The sequence below is a fragment of the Bubalus kerabau genome, chromosome X (assembly GCF_029407905.1).
Source record: "Bubalus kerabau isolate K-KA32 ecotype Philippines breed swamp buffalo chromosome X, PCC_UOA_SB_1v2, whole genome shotgun sequence".
Lineage (NCBI taxonomy): Eukaryota > Metazoa > Chordata > Mammalia > Artiodactyla > Bovidae > Bubalus > Bubalus kerabau.
Window position 1 is genome coordinate 5,184,195 of NC_073647.1, and position 14,362 is coordinate 5,198,556.

The window sequence follows — 14,362 nt, forward strand, 5'->3', positions numbered from 1 at the left end:
AGCTAGCTGGCTGCGGACCATCCTATCCCCCGCTGGAGGCAGGGAGGCAAGCAGGGGGCAGCCAGAGCCAGAAGGTGAGAGGCAAACTCGGCCCCAGAGGCGGCATCCTCTACCAAACTGCGAGCAGGCTCCCAGTTGCTAACCAAGACTTCCTGGGATTCTGGACAATTGACATCCGCCTGGAGGGTCGCAGCCACAGATCAGCTCCCCAGAAGAGACACACAGCACACCTGAGACAGTGCACCTGGGAAACCAAGTGGCTGGGATGGGGGAGGCAATAAGACTCATCTCCCCACTTGGGGAGAGTGAGCTCACTAAGCACCTAGTCGCCTGAGCTGCTTGGACCTGGGAAGGGCACAAAACGCAGGCCCAACCGAGCCTGCGCCTTTGTGGAGTACCCAAGAACCTGAACCTGAGCGGCTTAGACCTGGGCAGTGCACACAACCCAGGGCCCGCTTTAGACAGTTCCCCTGCAGAGCAACCTGGATCCTGAGCAATGTAGACTGGGAAAGCACACACGCCGTGAGCGGGGGCAAATCCAGTGTGGCCCAGACATTGCAAGCACTCCCCACACATGCCAGTGATATTTGTTTGCAGTGTTCCTCCCTACCCACTGAACAAGTGAGACTAAATAAGTGACCACCTTCGCCCCTTTGTGTCAGAGCAGAAATTACACACTGAAGAGACCTGCAAACAGAAGAAGCCAAAATAAACAGAGGGAACCGCTTTGGAAGTGACAGGTGCAACAGATTAACACCCGGTAGTTAGCACCGATTACATTGGAAGGGGCCTAGAGATCTTGAGAAGTATAAGCTGGAACAAGGAACTATCTGAAACTGAACTGACCACACACTGCCACAACAGGTGCAGAGAAATTCCTAGATATATTTTTATGATTATCATTTTTTAATTAAAATTTTTTTTATTTTTAAGTCCTCTATTACTCCTTTAATTTTCATTTTTATAACCTACTATTACCTTGCAAAAAAGACCCTATTTTTAAAACAAACTTCATATATATTTTTTATAATTTTTATGATTTTGTTCTGTTTTTGTTTTTTAATATTGTATTTTTGAGAGTCTAACCTCTACTCTAGATTTTTAATCTTTGCTTTTTGGTATTTGTTATCAATTTTGTACCTTTAAGAATCCAATCTTCCATACCCATTTTTACTTAGGAGTGTGATTACTGGCCCGATTACTCTCTCCCTCTTTTGACTCTCCTTTTTCTTCTCCAGGTCACCTCTATCTCCCCTCTCCCCCTTCTCTTCTCTACCCAACTCTGTGAATCTCTGTGTGTGTTCCGGGCAGTGGAGAACACTTAGGGAACTGATTACTGCCTAGATCTGTCTTTCTCTTTTTGATTTCCTCTTTTGTCCTCCTGGTCACCTCTATCTCCTTCCTCCCTCTTCTCTTCTCTATGTAACTCCATGAACCTCTCTGAGGGTTCCAGACTGTGGAGAGCACATAGGGAATTGATAACTGGCTAGACTGCTCCCTCCTCTTTTGATTCCCCCTCTTCTCCTCCTGGTCACCTCTATCTCCCGCCTCCCTCTTCTCTTCTCTTCTCCATGTAACTCTGTGAACCTCTCTGTGTGTCCCTCACTGTGGAGAATTTTTTCACCATTAACCTAGACGTTTTATCATCAGTGCTGTATGGATGGAGAAGTCTTGAGGTTACTGTAAGAATAAGACTGAAAACCAGAGGCAGGAGGCTTAAGCCCTAAACCTTTGAACACCAGAGAACTCCTGACTCCAGGGAACATTAATTGATAAGAGATCATCCAAAAGCCTCCATACCTACACTGAAACCAAGCATCACCCAAGAGCCAACAAGTTCCAGAGCAAGACATACCACACAAATTCTTCAGCAACACAGGAACATAGCCCTGAGCTTCAATATACAGTCTGCCCAAAGTCACACCAAACCCACAGGCATCTCAAAACTCACTACTGGACACTTCATAGCACTCCAGAGAGAAGAAATCCAGCTCCACCCACCAGAACACCAATGCAAGCTTCTCTAACCAGGAAACCTTGACAAGCCACTCGTCCAACCCCACCCACAGGAGGGAACCTCTACAATAAAGAGGAACCACAAACTGCCAGAATACAGAAAGGCCACCCCACACACAGCAATATAAACAAGATGAAAAGGCAGAGAAATATCCAGCAGGTAAAGGAACAGGATAAATGCCCACCAAACCAAACAAAAGAGGAAGAGATAGGGAGTCTACCTGAAAAAGAATTCATAATAATGATAGTAAAAATGATCCAAAATCTTGAAAACAAAATGAAGTTACAGATAAATCTGGAGACAAGGATTGAGAAGATGCAAGAAATGTTTAACAAGGACCTAGAAGAAACAAAAAAGAGTCAATCAATAATGAATAATGCAATAAATGAGATCAAAAACACTCTGGAGGGAACCAACAGTAGAGTAACAGAGACAGAAGATAGGATAAGTGAGGTAGAAGATTGAATGGTAGAAATACATTAAGCAGAGAGGAAAAAAGAATTAAATGAGGACAACCTCAGGGACCTCTGGGACAATGTTAAATGCCCCAACATTCGAATCATAGACATCCCAGAAGAAGATTAAAAGAAAGGCCATGAGAAAATACTTGAGGAGATAATAGTTGAAAACTTCCCTAAAATGGGGAAGGAAATAGTCACCCAAGTCCAAGAAACCCAGAGAGTCCCAAACAGGATAAACCCAAGGCAAAACACCCCAAGACACATATTAATCAAATTAACAAAGATCAAACACAAAGAACAAATATTAAAAGCAGCAAGGGAAAAACAACAAATAACATACAAGGGGATTCCCATAAGGATAATAGCTGAACTTTCAATAGAAATTCTTCAGGCCAGAAGAGAATGGCAGGACATACTTAAAATGATGAAAGAAAATAACCTACAGCTCAGATTACTGCACCCAGCAAGGATCTCATTCAAATATGAAGGAGAAATCAAAAGCTTTACAGATAAGCAAAAGCTGAGAGAATTTAGCACCACCAAACCAGCTCTCCAACAAATGCTAAAGGATCTTCTCTAGACAGGAAACACAGAAAAAGTGTATAAATTCGAACCCAAAACAACAAAGTAAATGGCAACGGGATCATACTTATCAATAATTACCTTAAATGTAAATGGGTTGAATGCCCCAACCAAAAGACAAAGACTGGCTGAATGGATACAAAAACAAGACCCCTGTATATGCTGTCTACAAGAGACCCACCTCGAAACAAGGGACACATACAGACTGAAAGTGAAGGGCTGGAAAAAGATATTTCATGCAAATGGAGACCAAAAGAAAGCAGGAGTAGCAATACTCATATCATAAAAAATAGACTTTGAAATAAAGGCTGTGAAAAGAGACAAAGAAGGACACTACATAATGATCAAAGGATCAATCCAAGAAGAAGATATAACAATTATAAATATATATGCACCCAATATAGGAGCACCGCAATATGTAAGGCAAATGCTAACAAGTATGAAAGGGGAAATTAACAATAACACAATAATAGTGGGAGACTTTAATACCCCACTCACACCTATGGATAGATCAACTAAAGAGAAAATTAACAAGGAAACACAAACTTTAAATGATACAATGGACCAGTTAGACCTAATTGATGTCTATAGGACATTTCACCCCAAAACAATGAATTTCACCTTTTTCTCAAGTGCGCGTGGAACCTTCTCCAGGATAGATCACATCCTGGACCATAAATCCAGGCTTGGTAAATTTAAAAAAATTGAAATCATTCCAAGCATCTTTTCTGACCACAATGCAATAAGATTAGATGTCAATTACAGGAAAAAAACTATTAAAAATTACAACATATGGAGGCTGAACAACACACTTCTGAATAACCAACAAATCACAGAAGGAATAAAAAAAGAAATCAAAATATGCATAGAAATGAATGAAAATGAAAACACAACCCAAAACCTATGAGACACTGTAAAAGCAGTGCAAAGGGGAAGGTTCATAGCAATACAGGCTTACCTCAAGAAACAAGAAAAAAGTCAAATAAATAACCTAACTCTACACCTAAAGCAATTAGAAAAGGAAGAAATGAAGAACCCCAGGATTAGTAGAAGGAAAGAAATCTTAAAGATTAGGGAAGAAATTAATGCAAAAGAAACGAAAGACCATAGCAAAAATCAACAAAGCTAAAAGCTGGTTCTTTGCGAAGATAAATAAAATTGACAAACCATTAGCCAGACTCATCAAGAAACAAAGGGAGAAGAAGCAAATCAACAAAATTAGAAATGAAAATGGAGCGATCACAACAGACAACACAGAAAGACAAAGGATCATGAGACTACTATCAGCAACTATATGCCAATAAAATGGACAACTTGGAAGAAATGGACAAATTCTTAGAAAAGTATAACTTTCCAAAACTGAATCAGGAAGAAATAGAAAATTTTAACAGAGTCATCACAAGCACAGAAATCAAAACTGTAATCAGAAATCTCCCAGCAAACAAAAGCCCAGGACCAGATGGCTTCACAGCTGAATTCTACCAAAAATTCAGAGAAGAGCTAACACCTATCTTACTCAAACTCTTCCAGAAAGTTGCAGAGGAAGGTAAACTTCCAAACTCATTCTATGAGGCCACCATCATCCTAATACCAAAACCAGACAAAGATGCCACAAAAAAGAAAACTACAGGCCAATATCACTGATGAACATAGATGCAAAAATCCTTAACAAAATTCTAGCAAACAGAATCCAACAACATATTAAAAAGATCATACATCATGTCCGAGTGGTCTTTATCCCAGGGATGCAAGGATTCTTTAATATTCACAAATCAGTCAATGTAACACCACATTAACAAATTGAAAGATAAAAGCCATATTATTATCTCAATAGATGCAGAGAAAGCCTTTGACAAAATTCAACATCCATTTATGATAAAAAAAAAAAAACCCTTCAGAAATCAGGAATAGAAGGAACATACCTCAACATAATAAAAGCTATATATGACAAACCCACAGCAAACATTATCCTCAATGGTGAAAACTTGAAAGCATTTCCCCCAAAGTCAGGAACAAGACAAGGGTGCCCACTCTCACCATCACTATTTCAAAGCATAGTTTTAGAAGTTTTGGCCACAGCAATCAGAGCAGAAAAAGAAATAAAAGGAATACAGATTGGGAAAAAAAAAGTAAATCTCTCACTGTTTGAAGATGACATGATTCTCTACATAGAAAACCCTAAAGACTCCACCAGAAAATTACTAGAGCTAATCAATGAATATAATAAAGTTTCAGGATATAAAATTAACACACAGAAATCCTTTGCATTCCTATACACTAGTAATGAGAAAACAGAAAGAGAAATTAATGAAACAATTCCATTCACCATTGCAATGAAAAGAATAAAATACTTAGGAATATATCTACCTAAAGAAACAAAAGACCTATATATAGAAAACTATAAAACACTGATGAAAGAAATCAAAGAGGACACTAATAGATGGAGAAATATATCACGTTCATGGATTGGAAGAATCAATATAATGAAAATGAGTATACTACCCAAAGCAATCTATAGATTCGATGCAATCCCTATCAACCTCCCAACGGTATTTTTCACAGAACTAGAACAAATAATTTCACAATTTGTATGGAAATACAAAAAACCTCGAATAGCCAAAGCAATCTTGAGAAAGAAGAGGAATCAACCTGCCTGACTTCAGGCTATACTACAAAGCCACAGTCATCAAGATACACACTGGTACTGGCACAAAGACAAAAATATAGATCAATGGAACAAAATAGAAAGCCCAGAGATAAATCCACGCACATATGGACACCTTATCTTCGACAAAGGAGGCAAGAATATACAATGGAGAAAAGACAATCTCTTTAACAAGTGGTGCTGGGTTAACTGGTCAACCACTTGTAAAAGAATGAAACTAGAACACTTTCTAACACCATACACAAAAATAAACTCCAAATGGATTAAAGATCTAAATGTAAGACCAGAAACTATAAAACTCCTAGAGGAGAACATAGGCAAAACACTCTCTGGCATAAATCACAGCAGGATCCTCTATGACCCACCTCCCAGAATATTGGAAATAAATGCAAAAATAAACAAATGGCACCTAATTAAAATTAAAAGCTTCTGCACAACAAAGGAAACTATAAGCAAGGTGAAAAGACAGCCTTCAGAATGGGAGAAAATAATAGCAAATGAAGCAATGGACAAAGAATTAATCTCAAAAATATACAGGCCACTCCTGTAGCTCAATTCCAGAAAAATAAATGACCCAATCAAAAAATGGGCCAAAGAACTAAACAGACATTTCCCCAAAGAAGACATACAGATGGCTAACAAACACATGAAAAGATGCTCAACATCACTCATTATCAGAGAAATGCAAATCAAAACCACAATGAGGTACCATCTCACACTGGTCAGAATGGCTGCTATCCAAAAATCTACAAGCAATAAATGCTAGAGAGGGTGTGGAGAAAAGGGAACCCTCTTACACTGTTGGTGGGAATGCAAGCTGGTACAGCCACTATGGAGAACAGTGTGGAGATTCCTTAAAACACTGGAAATAGAACTGCCATACGACCCAGCAATCCCACTGCTGGGCATACACACCGAGGAAACCAGAATTGAAAGAGACATGTGTACCCCAATGTTCATAGCAGCACTGTTTACAATAGCTAGGACGTGGAAGCAACCTAGATGTCCATCAGCAGATGAATGGATAAGAAAGCTGTGGCACATATACACAATGGAATATTACTCAGCCATTAAAAAGAATACATTTGAATCAGTTCTAATGAGGTGGATGAAACTGGAGCTTATTATACAGAGTGAAGTAAGCCAGAAAGAAGAACACCAATACAGTATGCTGCTGCTGCTGCTAAGTCACTTCAGTCGTATATGGAATTTAGAAAGATGGTAATGATAACCCTATATGAAAGACAGCAAAAGAGACACAGAAGTATAAAACAGTCTTTTGGACTCTGTGGGAGAAGGTGAGGGTTGGATGATCTGAGAGAAAAGCATTGAAACATGTATATTATCATATGTGGAACAGATCGCCAGTCCAGGTTCGATGCATGAGACAGGGTTCTCAGGGCTGGTACACTGGGATGACCCAGAGGGATGGGATGGGGAGCGAGGTGGGAAAGGGGTTCAGGATGGGGAACACATGTAAACCCATGGCTGATTCATGTCAATGTATGGCAAAAACCACTACCATATTGTAAAGTAATTAGCCTCCAATTAAAATAAATACATTTTTTTTAAATCCAAAATAAGATAGTAATGGAAGAACCGAGGTACAAAAAGGAGCTAAACAGCAGAAGTCCTTCATTATTAGTAATTACTATGAATGTAAATTAATTAAACTCTCCAATCAAAAGGCAGAAATTGGCAAGATGAATTTTAAAAACATGATCTATTTGTATGCTGTCTACAAGAAACTCACTTTAGATCCAAAAATAAACAAGTTGAAAGTGAAAGGATGATTAAAGAGATTCCAAGAAAATGATAATCAAAAGAGAGCTGGGGTAGCTATACTAAAATCAAACAAAACAGATTTCAAGTCAAAATTGTTATAGGAGACAAAAATGGACATTATACATTGATAAATGGGTCAATCCATCAGGAAGACAGAATAGTCGTAAACAAAACAACAGACCCCCCCCCCCCAAAAAAAAACAACAGACCCACTGCTGAATACATGAAGTAAAAATTGACAGAACTGAAGGAGGAAATGGACAGTTATACAATAATAGAGATGTCAGTATCCCACTTTCAATAATGAATAAACAGCTAGACAGAAGATCAATAAGGAAATAGAGAACTTGAAACAATAATACAAACCTAACATACATATATATATATATGTATGTATAATATTCCATTCAACAAGAGCATATGTATTCTTCTGAAATACACATGAACATTCTCCTGTATAAACCATATGCTAGGCTACAAAATAAGTCTTAATAAATTTTAAAAGATTAAAACCATGCAAAGTATCTTCTCTGATCACAACAGAACAAAACTACACAATCAATAACAGAAGGAAGACTGGAAAATTCACAAATAGGTAGAAATTAAACAACATACTCTTAATCAATGAATGGGTCAAAGAAGAAATCAAAAGGAAAGTTAGAAAATACTTTGACATGAATTAATACTAAAACACAACATAAACTTATGTGGTACAGCAAAAACAGTCTTTGGAAATGCATAGCTGTATATGCTTTTTAAAAAAAGAAGCTCTCAAATCACTACCCTAATGTTCCACCTTAAGGAACCCAGAAAGATGAAACTAAACCCAAAGCTAGCAAGAGGAAGGAAATAATAGAGATTAAAACAGAGATAATGAGCTAGGGAATAGAAAAACAATATGGAAAATCAATGAAACCAAAAGTCTATCCTTTAAAAAGTAAAACAAAATGGACAAATCTTTAACTAGATTGATTAAGAAAAAATAAGACACAAATTATTAAAATCAGAATTGAAAGGGAACAATTACTACCGACCTTACAGAAATAAAAAGGATTATAAAACAGTACTATGAATACTTGTGTAGATAGCCTAAATGAAATGGATAAATTCCCAGACACATCCAAATTACTAAAATTGAATTAAAAAATAATGGAAAATCTGAATACACCTATAGCAACAGATTGAATCAGTAATCAAAACCTCAAAACAATGAAAAAACCAGGACCAGATGGCTTCACTGGTGAATTCTACCAAACTTTTAAATAATAATGCCAATCCTTCACAAATATTTCAAAACACATATAAGAGGGAACACTTTCTGATTCTACGAGGCAAGCATTACCAGGACTCCAAAGCCAGATCAAGGTATCACAAGAAATGAATGGTATAACCTAAATCCCTCATGAATACACATGCAAAATACTAGCAAACCAAATCCAACAGCATTTTAAGGGCAATTATACATGATGAGTAACTGGGATTTACCCCAGAACTAGGAGGTTTAACATATGAAAATCACTATATATGAAAATCAAATATAATATACCATATTAAAAGAATGAAGGAAAAATAATTGATTGATGTGGAAAAAGCCAATCCAATTGATTGATGTGGAAAAAGCCAATCCAATTAACCACAGTTCCATTCACAGTTTGTGAATGGAAGTGTTAATGAGGACAGTCTACTGATTTTCCTATTGTTGATGGGTATTGTTGGCTGGCCAAAACTAGATGCATGAAATACAAATACATGCCCTCTCATGTCAAATGATTTTTCATATGGATATGTGTTTATCAAACCATACTATATGCCCTAACCTTTGGTATTTGTAGCATTTGAAATTGTAGAGGCTTTACTTCCATAAAAATCTCTATTAGTTTTCTTCATGAAAGAACTGAAAACATCTGCAAACTTTTTTTTTTTTCCAAAAATACTGTCTCCCGTACCTTATAAATTACAGTGCTGATTATTTGGTTTTTAGAATTGGACAGAAAATGTAAACCAACAGGCAAATCAAAAGCCAAAAATGGCAGCTCCTTCCCCAAACATCCCCTTTGTATTGAGCTACAGCAGGAAAAAAGAAAGGTAAGAAGAAATGATGCCTCTGACTTGTGCACCCGCCGCCCCTAACCTGCAACTTTGGCCGGAACTAACACTCACCTCCTTGCTTGTCAAGATGTTGTATGATGAACTCTTCTTAGGTGACTCATAATCAACAGACATTTCTTCAAGATCCTTAGAGATGGAGTCAGATCGAATGAGATGTGAGCTGATGCTGGGTTGGCATGGACGCAGTAGTAGGATCTGTCAAGGAAGAGTATAGAAAGAAAAAGTTAAAAACTGTGTGCCTTCCCCCAAATTACCTGTCGCTCAAAGGTTGAAGGGTTAAGAACCCTAAGGGGGGGGGGGAACAGCCAAGGAAAGAATCTCCTACTTCCTTGTCTTCACTTCTAGTACCTACACAAACCAAAGACTAATAAATAGCCTGGGTTCACACTCTGGGTTGCTGCACACTTTTGCCAATCCCCAAGACAGAAACTTCAAATTGCTTTCTTGCTCAAAACCAGAATCCTGGTGTTATCTCCTACTGATGCCAACTAGAAATCTTATTTGAGTCCGATCTTTGGTTTGATTTTGGTCTTATCTTTGAAAGTCCAGATCTTGGGGAGATGAGTCTTTGGGTTATGTTCTGGGCTTGGCATCCAGGCTACAATCTTTATTTCTATCATTCTCTCTGTCCAGAAATCGTCTGGATGGAATCTTAACTGTGTTGGTTGCTTATCTTAAGCCTGTTGAGACTGATTTTCTGGCAATTTTAGAAAATCTACACAACTATTCCTGGTTAGAACTGGATGACTAGTTTTCTGAAGGGGATAAAAATTGTTCATTTGGCTTTACCTTGAGCTTCAGCAGACTGATTTAGTTGATTCCAGTTAGGAGTTCATGTTATACTTGAATTTGAGGCACTGGCCCCTGCCATGATCCTCTTGATGTATATCAGAATCCCTGATTTTATCTTTTTAACAAATACTGGCTAAGCATGTACAATGTGCCACACCCATTCTAGGCACTGGGTCTATAGCAATAAACAAAACAAAATCCTTGTTGACATGGAGCTGACATGCTTGATTCTGTCATAGGTTCTGCTCCTGCCGAGGACAGATGGATGTCAAACTCTCAAAGCCAAAGAAAAGGAGCCACATTGAGTTTCTGTCTGTGGAGTACTCCTGGCCAAAGTCCACGTTGCCCTCTTATGACTACTAGGCCCCATTGGGGGTTCTTAACAACAGACCTTGGGGATTAACAATCCCAAAGCACAATTGTAATAATAATCACTGTAATAATGCAGTGATTATTATTTATCCTATTAATATAATTAATATAATACAGAATATTATATTATTCCATAAAAGTTAACTTTTACGGAAGGCTTTACTTGGCTTTTGTTGTTCACTCACTAAGTTGTGTCTGACTCTTTGCAACCCCATGGAATGCAGCACACCAACCTTCCCTGTCCTTCACTATCACCTGAAGTTTGCTAAAACTCATGTCCATTTAGTCCATGATACCATCCAACCATCTCATTCTCTGTCGCCCTCTTCTCCTCCTGCCCTCAATCTTTCCCAGCATCAGGGTCTCCTCTAACGAGTCAGCTCTTTGCATCAGGTGGCCAAAGTATTGGAGCTTCAGCTTCAGCATCAGTCCTTCCAATGAATATTCAGGGTTGATTTCCTTTAGGATTCACTGGTTTGATCTCCTTGCAGTCCAAGGGACTTTCAAGAGTCTTCTGTAACATGACAGTTCAAAAGTATCAATTCTTCAGCTCTCAGCCTTCTTTATGGTCCAACTTTCACAATCCATACATGACTACTGGAAAAACCATAGCTTTGACTAGACAGACTTTTGTTGGCAAAGTGATGTCTCTGCTTTTTAATATGCTGTCTAGGTTTGTCATAGCTTTCCTTCCAAGGAGCAAGTGTCTTTTAATTTCATGGCTGTAGTTACTCTCCACAGTGATTTTGGGGCCCAAGGAAATAAAGACTGTCACTGTTTCCATTTTTTCCTTCAGCAGTATGTGAACTGAGAACTTCCAGATGTTCAAGCTGGATTTAGCAAAGACAGAGGAACCAGAGATCAAATTGCCAACATCTGTTGGATTATAGAAAAAAGCAAGAGAATTCCAGAAAGACATCTACTTCTGCTTCACTGAACACTCAAAAGCCTTTGACTGTGTGGATCACAACAAACTGTGGAAAATTCTTAAAGAAATGGAAATACCAGACCACCTTACCTGTCTTCTGAGAAACCTGTATGCAGGTCAAGAAGCAACAGGTAGATCTGGACATGGAACAACAGGCTGGTTCCAAATTGGGAACAATACGTCAAGGCTGCATATTGTCACCCTGCTTATTTAACTTATATGCAGAGTACATCGGAGAAGGCAATGGCACCCCACTCCAGTACTCTTGCCTGGAATATCCCATGGACAGAGGAGCCTGGTAGGCTTCCAGTCCATGGGGTCGCAAAGAGTCAGACATGACTGAGCTACTTCACTTTCACTTTTTCACTTTCATGCATTGGAGAAGGAAATGGCAACCCACTCCAGTGTTCTTGCCTGGAGAATCCCAGGGACAGCGGAGCCTGGTGGGCTGCTGTCTATGGGGTCGCACAGAGTCGGACACGACTGAAGCGACTTAGCAGCAGCAGCAGAGTACATAGTGTGAAATTCTGGATTTAACTTATATGCAGAGTACATAGTGTGAAATTCCGGGCTGTTGAAGACTAGCTTGACGGATTTTGAGCATGGCCTTGCTAGCATGTGAAATGAGTAAAATTGTGTGGTAGTTTGAACCTTCTTTGGCATTGCTCTTCTTTGGAATTGGAATGAAAACTGACCTTTTCCAGTCCTATAGCCACTGCTGAGTTTTCCAAATTTGCTGGCATAATGAGTGCAACATTTTCACAGTATCATCTTTTAGGATCTGAAATAGCTCAATTGGAATTCTGTCACCTCCACTAGCTTTGTTCATAGTAATGCTTCCTAAGGCCCCCTTGACTTCACACTCCAGGATATCTATCTATCTTTAGGCGATAGATGGTAACGCCAATGTGGTTACCATCGTGGTTACCTAAGACCTTGTTTGTACAGTTCTTCTGTGTATTCTTGCCACCTCTTCTTAATATTTTCTGCTTCCGTTAGGTCCATATCATTTCTGTCCTTTATTGTGCCCATCTTTGCATGAAATATTCCCTTGGTATCTCTAATTTTCTTGAAGAGATCTCTAGTCTTTCCCATTCTATTGTTTTCCTCTATTTCTTTGCATTGATCATGAGGAAGGCTTTCTTATCTCTCCTTGCTATTCTCTGGAACTCTGCCTTCAGATGAATATATCTTTCCCTTTCTCCCTTACCTTTCCCTTCTCTTCTTTCATCAGCTATTTGTGAGGTTTCCTCAGACAATGGAGACTAAAGATGTGCCCTCCTTCCTGTTGAGGCAGGGCCAGAGAATTTCAACACCTTAGAGACTGGGCTAATGGAAAGGCTAATAGGTTGGAGGTCGACACATTTGAGTCAGAGTTCCAGGGCTACCACTAACTATACGGTCAGCTGGAACAATTTCTTTCATCTCTCTGAGTCTTTATTCAATCCTCACAGACAACCCCTTGAACTAGATATTTATATTATACCCATTATAGATGAAGAAAGGAAGGCTCAGAGGGATTAAGTAATCAGCCCAACGTCACAGGGCCAATAAATAGTAGAGCAGGGATTCAAGCATAGGTCTGCCTGTTTGACTTTGAACAATTCTACTTTATTACCTCGGATCCTGCAACATGGAATTCACTTCTGGCTGCACCTCTTGGCACAGTTCTGAACACAACTTCATGCATGCTACCAGTCCCAGCTCTAGGCAGAGTAGTAGAAACATAAGATCTCTGTGGAGGAAAGAAAAAACATGGGGGTTGGAATGCCTGCACATTAATGTCACCATTATAATACTCAGAGCATTTGGGGGGTGCATAAAGAGAAGTGAATATGGTGATCCTGGCCAATACTGTGTGTCAGGCATAGGGAAGCACATCATATTCTTAGATATTCTCTTATTCAGTGTTTACAACAGTGGGGGTGGAATCAGGAGTAGTCCAAGTATGAGCTGATGCTCAAGTTCACCATTACCTGCAAAGGTCTGCCTCTTGGGATCTCTGGAGAGGGGTATAGCTTCCTTTCTGATCTTTCAAGGTCAGGCTCCAACATAAAGATGCTGTCATGAGACAGGGCTCTGATCACCATTCTGCTCTTGGCCCTGGCCAGGAAGGAAAAAGTCTTATGAAAGCAGCCAAGGGAACCAAAGATACATGTGTGTCTATACTATGGCCTACCACAGACACCTCAGAAGCATATGTGCTGACACACACAGTCTTCCATGAGATATTGAGTGAAGAAAATAAAGAATAGTATGGTCCCATTTAATACATATACATATATGACATGGGCTTCCCAGGTGGCGCTAGTGGTAAAGAGCTCGCCTGCCAGTCCAGGAGACATAAGAGACTCCGGTTCGATCCTTGGGTTGGCAAGATCCCCTGAAGGAGGGCATGGCAACCCACTCCAGTATTCTTGCCTGGAGAATCTTATATACAGATGAGCCTGGCAGGCTATAGTCCATGGGGTCACAAAGAGTCAGACATGAATGAAGTGACTGAGCACACATATATTACATACATATATAGTTTGTGATCATAGAGAAAAGTCTGGAAGGATATCCACCAAATTGTTAGCAGTGTTTCCCTCTGAGGAATGGCACTAGGAACAGCAGGAGTACTTTTATTTTATACTCTACGTACTTCTGCA

At 39.2% G+C, this 14,362-nt stretch overlaps 1 protein-coding gene across 8 annotated transcripts in view; it reads right to left on the bottom strand.

The window, feature by feature from the left end:
- The window catches only part of KIAA1210 (KIAA1210 ortholog), a 77,031-nt gene that overhangs the window by 22,442 nt on the left and 40,227 nt on the right, over positions 1–14,362 (bottom strand). For all 8 annotated transcript variants that reach the window (XM_055564007.1, XM_055564005.1, XM_055564001.1 and 5 more), the window contains 3 exons: positions 13,688–13,814; positions 13,330–13,446; positions 9,671–9,814 (listed from right to left, as the gene is read on the bottom strand). In XM_055564007.1, the coding sequence (XP_055419982.1) occupies positions 9,671–9,814; positions 13,330–13,446; positions 13,688–13,814 (388 nt within the window). The remainder of the gene's footprint in view (positions 1–9,670; positions 9,815–13,329; positions 13,447–13,687; positions 13,815–14,362) is intronic.